Here is an 8,261-nt window from a genome sequence, read left to right on the forward strand (position 1 = left end):
GAATTATTATAGAATTGAGTACTACGGTACGTTTAAAAAGTAATTAGCAGTATTTGAGATCGTAATACTTATTAACATCCCTATACAAGTGATTAACGCAACACAGAGTTGCAGTATTACATTTCGACTTGCAATTTTTCATTAATGATTCTCATCTTTAAACAACTTGTCACACATATCCAAATGGCGATTATGTTAATTTGGCGTTATTTGTCCAATATTTAATAAACGGCATTGTCTTGGCCAAAGACAGAAGGGGTGAATTTGAGTTAACAGTTGGGGCACTCTGGATCAGCAGACGATTTATTCCATAAATCAATATTATCGATATCTTACGGAGGAGTCCGGCGATAGCCGATGTATCATGATTGCAGTTCGGGCCTTAACAGAACGGATCCGTGCGCTGGAAAATTTGAAACCCACTGCCATTCAGAAATGCACCGATGATAAACTAGGCTTGCAAACAGTTATTCCGTTTAATATATAACCGTTAACCATTCAAGAAGCATTATGTGTTATGTTTAGCATTACAAACTCAGTTGCACAAACAATGTTCTTTACACAAGTCATACAAATAGTGCTGCATTCTAACGCTTGCTTACGGCTTACGGTACGAAGATTGTCTTTAACGCAGTAATACAAGCGGTTCACCAAGTCAAGTCAATTTTTCGGCAAATACATAAGTACATAGCCAAACAACAATACATGTAATAGAGGTTAAAAAAATGCTTATTCAACATGGTGATGATACGTATGGTCTATATATAAAAAGGGCATTAAATAATAATAAATAAATGGTTGTGGGAATGTTGACCATAATAACATATGAATAGCGAAACCAACTCGTAGACAACATACACTAGATCAATGGTTGTGATATCGGTTTCCGTAATACTGCACAAAACAACAACAACAACAAACAACAACGAACACTATATTCTGTACACATCACATACTAGTATATTCTGCTAAATAATTAATGTTCGTGGTTTCACAAGCATTGACCTAACGGTCCACCATACGGAGATTCTTTTATACAATAAATGTTCATTGTTACAAACACTGTCACACAAACGGCGCATCGTACACGATGCAATCAGAGAATGTATTCCGTTCCCAAGATGATAAGATAAGCAACATTTGCGTAGCCAAAAGAAATTCCGAAGGCAATTTTCTATGATTATTTTCAGTATAAATCTTTACAGTGTACGCTGATTGTCTAACAGCCACAAAGTACTGAGCGTTTTAATGAGAATTGCTTATTTGGTAACCTGTGTTAAGAACAAAGTACGTGAGTGTTCCATTCGAATTTCGATATGCATTATGTGATTACCCGAACAGTGTACAAGCTTCCGAGCTTGATTTATATCCTTCTAATCATCGAATGTTGTAACAATCAAGTAAGAATCACAACTGCATTTTCTACTTTCATTGTTAGTGCTGCTGCTGCTACGGTTTAATCCTTTGCATGCTGGGAAATTTGTCGTCTGCTAAAATGTCGTCTGCAGAATTTCTAAAATTAGCATTTTCTTCGATTTTTTTCAAAGAATACTATCAGAATAGCAAACAGTTTGGATCCTGATAAGACGCCACGTTCTGTGGCGTCTCATCTGGATCCAAACTGTTTGCAAAGGCCTTTCAAATTCGGTTCCCGCACTGAAAGGGTTAACACCACATGTCCGTAACAATGTCGCCGATTGGGTGCTAACCATGGTCGCAAGTGATATACCGGGTCGTCAATAATTGATGTAAATTGAGCGTGCCAAGAGGCATGGAAAGACATGGCTACTCGATGCTTGGATCCCTTAATATGCAAGAATCGGCGATGAAACCTAATTGCCAATAGTATTGTATTCCCAATATCTTTTAAATATCTTCAACCATGTCTCTCGAACCACTAACCCTCTGTGTAAAAAGACTAACGCTTGAAGCAAGCCGCCATCCGTACTCATACAATTCGAGGTGTTTTTTACACTTCATTTAACAATCCTCGTCGTTTAAAAAAAATATAACGATAACAAAAAAACTCGACAAATTAGTTAATCGTTTCGCGATTTTAACGCTTTATAATTTTCAGGTTTATAAATCGTCAAAAGATGCATATAACGGATATTTTAGAGCCTGGTTAATGTTCAGTATTACTGCTTCCTCACAAATATCATAGCTACAACGAAAAATTGTGAGTCTGAAACAATTTTAGTCATTTTTATCAATTAACTAAAACGTGAAAAGGTCCCTTAAAAAATCTTTAAGTACATATCAGTATTATGAGACGCGTCATGCGAAAATAGGTCTTATGCCACATGCGCAATCTGGTCTGGAGCTTCGGTGGTCGCATATGATATAAGATTCAATGAATTTCGAACGCCGCGACTCATGTCTTAGTTAAACATATGTAAACGAATGGTTTTAACCAATGGTCAGGACCAGAGCTACGCCACATGAAGGAGTGTAGTATTAACGAACACGTTTACACTGTGCACTGTTCAGTGGAAAAGGCATACTTTTTAGTATCTCCTTAACGGAAGTAAGATTTTCGAATATTCTATTACTTAAACGTTGTTGAATTGTGTCTTGAATTGTCTTGTTTAATTCGTAGATAGTAGATACTCAATTTTACATGTCTTCTATAGAGCGATTGAAAATTAAAACAATACACTTGGGTAAAGGCTTTATGTTGTTTAAAGGTACTTCACATTCAGTTAATGCAAGCTATATAAAGCATGTTTGTATTCATTCATATGAACATTTATATTAAACCGTTTTGCCGTTCAGTTTAGCAAGATATATTATGAGTTTTCTTTCATACTGGTTACAGTTTTGCTTATTTTGTTAAATCAAAATTCTTTATATAAACTCGTTCAAACAAATCTGTAGCTTTTTAATGAAATATAATCTCCATTAACCCAAATAGTCGTTGTAATCCAACTTAATCCACATGTAAGTTGAAAATCAGTACCACTCAATAGTACATTTATATAAGAACAATTAGTTCGATGACTTTTCCTTCAAACGCATCCGTGATTGGCAAAAAGGTTTTAACTCCTTCCTAGTTACGATTTGTCGTTTTGATTCTTTAAGTATTGATTTACTGTTTCAATTTAAAAGACAATTCATGACGTAGTTCAAGATGTCCCTTTAGTAAAATATGTAAAATATATTTAGGTACACCAGGTATATGAGTCGCGTTCTTAGAAAACTGGGCATAATGCATTTGCGTAAAGTGTCGTCCCAGATTAGCCTGTGTAGTTCGCACAGGCTAATCAGGGACGACACTTTCCGCCTATATTCAATTTTTGCTAAATATATACTTCATTTAAACGAAAAATTTAATAGAAGCGGAAAGTGTCGTCCCTGAATAGCCTGTGTGGACTGCACTGGCTAATATTGGACGACACTTTACGCACCTATATTATGCCCAGTTTTCTCAGAACGCGGCTCATATAATTGGGCTGCGCTCTTGGTAAACAGTGCTTGATGTTTGTGCGTAGAGTAGCGTCCTGGATTAGCCTTATCTGTCGGAACTTGATAATCAAGAACGACACAATCCATTTTTATAGAATTTATCGTTTAAAGAAAGTCCCTTCTTAACGGAACTTCAGCTTGGAATTTCACATTCGGACTGCACGGGCTAATCTAGGACGGCACTTTACGCACATGCATTAAGCCCCGTATAATCAGAGCGCGGCACATTTATCCCTATTATACATAATACTGTAATAGATGACTTGAAAATCTATTGATGATGGTATTATTGTATAAATGTATTCTGCATTTTGATATACTGTACGTTTTTGTATTAAACTGGTCGCATTGTTTTACGAAAACCAATAGCACGAGCATATGTAGCATCGACCGGACAAACCATGTGCAATTAGGACTACTTCATATGAATAATTAATAGCCTTTGCTAACTTAGCCTTGATTACGTATCGATTCATGATAGATTGGTCGTTTCTGTAGCCTTATCTACATAGAAGAATCATTCTTCCAAGATAAGGAGGCATACAATGTGTTCGCATGAATGCAACAAGTAATATTCTTAGACACTTGTTATATTTGTTTGCAAAGAAATTTCAGTGTAGTAGTAATTCCGTTACAAACTCATAAATAAATAATAAATGCGTCTTAGCCTACAAAGTATGCTTATGTTTCTTCCTTGTACACAACAACAAAACGGGCAAGAATTCATTGCTTGAAAAAGGATTTTGTGGTGTGTTTGTTGATGCGTTCACTGCTTGATACGGAATACCGTTAGTGCCATCGTGGCTACACATTAAAATCCAGAGGGCGACAATGCAATAGTACGATGGCGACAATGCGATCGTACGATGGCGACAATGCGATAGTGCGATGGCGACAATGCGACAACGCGATAGTACGATGGCGACAATGTGATAGTTCGATGGCGACAGTGCGACAATACGATGGCGATACTGCGATAGTACAATCGCGACAATGCGATAGTGCGATAATACGACGACGACAGTGCGACAATACGATGGTGACAATGCGATAGTACAATGGCGACAATGCGACATTGTCATTGTGCGATAATACGATTACGACAGTGCGACAATACGATGGCAACAGTGAGATAGTACGATGGCGACAATGTGATAATACGATGACGACAATACGACAACGCGATATTACGATGGCGACAATGCGATAGTACAATGGCGACATTGCGATAACATGATGACGACAGTACGACAACGCGATATTACGATGGCAACAATGCAATAGTACAATTCCGACAATGCGATGATACGATGTGCACAGTTCGATATGACTATCGCATTGTCGCCATCGTACTATCGCGTTGTCGCATTGTCGCCATCTTACTATCGCATTGTCGACATCGTACTATCGCATCGCCGCCATCGTTCTATCGAACTATGACACTATCGCACTATCGCATTGTTGGATTTTAATGTGTACCCACGATGGCACTAACGGTATTCAGTAGTTTGACGATTGGGACATCATTTGAAACACATTTTAAAGTCGCATATTATATCTTGGTATTACAACGCACTTTTAAAAAATACAACACTTTAGACAAAGTTTCTTCAAAAGTATGATATATATGCTAATCTAAGTTTGTGTTAATCATCGGTGTTTTACAGGGTTTTATGATCGACGGTAGACAATTGTTCAAGGCAATGGGTAAAGTTAAACGGAAAGCCAACACCAAACAGTGCTGCTCACTAAGAACTGCAGTATTCGGCGTCTTGGTTCTCTCTACAATATGCATGATAGCGTACGAAATCGTGATTCTACACACGATGGAGCATGGGCCTGATGTGAGTCCGTACAGTAGAACGCTGGTTGCACAATTATCAATGGACACAAAAGTCGACGCAATGTCCGTTCTAAGTGAACTATCAGGATTCAAAGAAACTAATATCGAAGATGTTGGAAAAGAAAAAATTGTAAATTCTGTACATTTTGTTTGGTGCGAAAATAAAACGTTCACTTTTGCGAATTATCTCAGCGTCATCAGCGTGTGGAAAAATTTACGACCGGATATCATCGAGTTTCACCAGACTGTGCCACCGTTATACGACAAATACGACGACTGGTTTGAAGATTTACGAGCAACCATTCCAAGTCTTTCTGTTCAAGAACTTCCATCAAACTGGGACGGGGAAGAGATGGGATGTGGGGTGTTTTTCGGATTGGCAGTCATAGACGACAGGGGAGGTAACGTTTAGATGTTCTTTTAAAAATCTATGATTAAGGAACATCGTCATTAAATATGATTAACGGCACTCTATATCATCCGAATATGTTGTATTTATGTGTGATGCCATTCAGAAAGGAGCTGCTCTGTTGTGTCGTTTGATGTACATATTTTGTGAAATCAATCGTTCAGCGATTAAATTGTGAATCTAACTGCAAAAAGACAGAAAAAGTTCGTCCTTTATGTGTGAGTAATTTAATTATTATTCATACCGGATACTTAGAAATTGTATTGTGTTATATTTTCAAATAGGTTGAATAACATTTATTAACACCATTTATAATTTTATTTCAGTCCATTTCTGAGTTTTAAACCTAGTTAATGAGTTGTTAACCTAGTTTAAACTTGGCGCAACTGCATGTTGATGGCACCATAGTAAAAGCCAAGAAAAGCGTGTCCGTTATTTAAAAAAACTTTCTTTTGCAAACGGTTTTCGTATACGGATTCATTCGTGTCATATGACTTCGAGACTTTTAAAACAAATCAATTTTGAAAAATTGAACTGCCAGCTTTTGAAACATTATAATTTATTTGTACCATATTATATTCAAAGTATCGTCGCTAACGCTTTTTTACAAATGAATAGGTATTAACCATGTTTTTATATATTTATACAGGTATTTATGTCGGAAACAACATTATTGTCAGCGACGACATTTCTGTATATCTACGAGACGACATGACACTCATATTCGACAAATCTGCGTCACATCCGGAAGCCAACCTGGCCGTTGCCATGGCACACGATCATGACAAGGACTTTAAACAGTTTATGCGCGCGTACGCAAAGTCGAAGACCGTCCCAGAACAAATCAAATTCTGTGGAAACATCGACAAAGAACTTAAACTAAACGTCAATGCATCGTGTTATGTTATCGATACCGATATTACCCCGCGTGACATTTTCGACCTTGACTCTCCTTTCGGGTCTTTGGCCCGGCGCCTGGTGTACGGTTCAGAGGAGCTAAAGCGACCAACGCCGGTATTGCCAGGAACCATTCCGAAAATCGTTCATTATGTATGGTTTGGCGTACGGGAGATGGACTTTATGATGTATTTGAGTATCCTGAGCGCCTTGTATATAGTTAACCCAGACAAAGTGTTCATACATGGTGAAGGGGGTCTAACGGGCAAGTACTTTACGAAAATCAGACACGACAAACGAGTTGTACTTATAAAGCGCGAGAGACCTTTCGAAGTGTATGGACACAAGCTGTTATACACGCAGCATAGAAGCGACATTGTGCGAGCGGAAGTGCTACTTAAATACGGTGGAATATACATGGACTGGGACGTGTTATGGCTTAAGTCTCCAGATGAACTGATTCAAACGGGCTATGATACAATCGCGAATTTCGATCACATGCAGAAAGAGAAGTTTCCGGAAACTATAAATCTGGGCGTTTTAATGGCTAAGCCGAAATCCACTTTTATTAAACGATGGCAGGACGCTCTGCGGAATTACAAAACAGACGACTTTCTTTACAATGCAGTCGAACTGCCGTACAAGGTTTACGAGAAGTACCCGGAGTATTTATATATTGAACGCCATCTTCAGGTCATGTGTTTCCATTTAAAGTGCCACCCGACGTTCAAGGAAAATTACAAGGATTTCATAAACGAGCAGGCGTTCGATTGGAGGACTGAAGCGTACGCCATCCATTTCACGTACCCGGATCCGGAGGAACTGACTGACGAAAAGAAGTGTCGAAATGGCGTGGGAAGGTTTGCGGATATATGTCATCATATCTTGAAACATGAACATAAGATACCGTTAACTGTTAGTTGAGTGTTTTTCCAAAAAAAATTATAGGTATATACTGAAATAAATTTAGAATTTAAATGTTAAACTATATGTAGTAATTTTAGACAGATATTTTAAACGAAAAATTTCGGTTTATAGACTCACACAATGCCGGTGGATGGGCTTTCGATCGGATTGGAGTTTAGATGCCGTTGGCAATTTGCATTAACTTTTTTTCTTATCGTTTTTTTATAAATTTCGGCCAATCTTCATATTACACAAATTTTTCTTTGGTGGACCACTACCAAACATGAACATATGGTTCCGTTTCACTGCACAGTATGGCCGCTATAGCTTAACATTTAAATACTAGTATACGTTTATTTATTATACAAGCACATATTATATGCAAACTATTTTGTGATAGAAATTCACTGATAAGCATGTAGTCGTTTTAACCCATTTATGCCCAGTGGACTCTCCCATCCTTCTTAGTTGGATCAATTTATTTCCAAAATTAGGGATATCTAGTATAATTATTTCTATATTTAGAATACTAGTATATCTTACAGAAATTTCTTTAAGCAAACAGCGCAGACCCAGATGAGACGCCGCATTATGCGGCGTCTCATCTGGGTCTACGCTGTTTGCAATGTCCTTTTTTCAGGACGCTAGGCATGAATGGGTTAATACATCGATAGTTGCAAAGGAAATAAGAAGGACCCGATGTGTATCGGCGTAACATTAGCTTTACCCCCCAGATGTATA

At 37.8% G+C, this 8,261-nt stretch overlaps 1 protein-coding gene across 2 annotated transcripts; it reads left to right on the top strand.

Annotated features, from left to right (window-relative positions):
- Positions 1-2,449: 2,449 nt before the first annotated feature.
- Positions 2,450-7,592, top strand: LOC127848540 (uncharacterized). 2 transcript variants are annotated; one of them, XM_052381053.1, is made up of 3 exons: positions 2,450-2,527; positions 5,133-5,709; positions 6,367-7,592. In XM_052381053.1, the coding sequence occupies exons 2-3, from the start codon at positions 5,139-5,141 to the stop codon at positions 7,536-7,538; spliced, it is 1,743 nt and encodes a 580-aa protein (XP_052237013.1). In that variant the 5' UTR covers positions 2,450-2,527; positions 5,133-5,138; the 3' UTR covers positions 7,539-7,592. The 2 variants fall into 2 exon arrangements, with proteins under 2 accessions (XP_052237013.1, XP_052237012.1); XM_052381052.1 differs by lacking the exon at positions 2,450-2,527 and adding an exon at positions 3,977-4,033.
- The last annotated feature ends 669 nt before the right edge of the window (positions 7,593-8,261 follow it).

Source organism: Dreissena polymorpha, chromosome 10 (genome assembly GCF_020536995.1).
Source record: "Dreissena polymorpha isolate Duluth1 chromosome 10, UMN_Dpol_1.0, whole genome shotgun sequence".
NCBI classification, from domain to species: domain Eukaryota; kingdom Metazoa; phylum Mollusca; class Bivalvia; order Myida; family Dreissenidae; genus Dreissena; species Dreissena polymorpha.

Bases quoted from the DNA above. Each gene is read 5' to 3' on its own strand.
- LOC127848540 (XM_052381052.1), top strand. The intron at 5,710-6,366 runs GTAACGTTTAGA...ATATTTATACAG, and splicing joins AGTCATAGACGACAGGGGAG to GTATTTATGTCGGAAACAAC.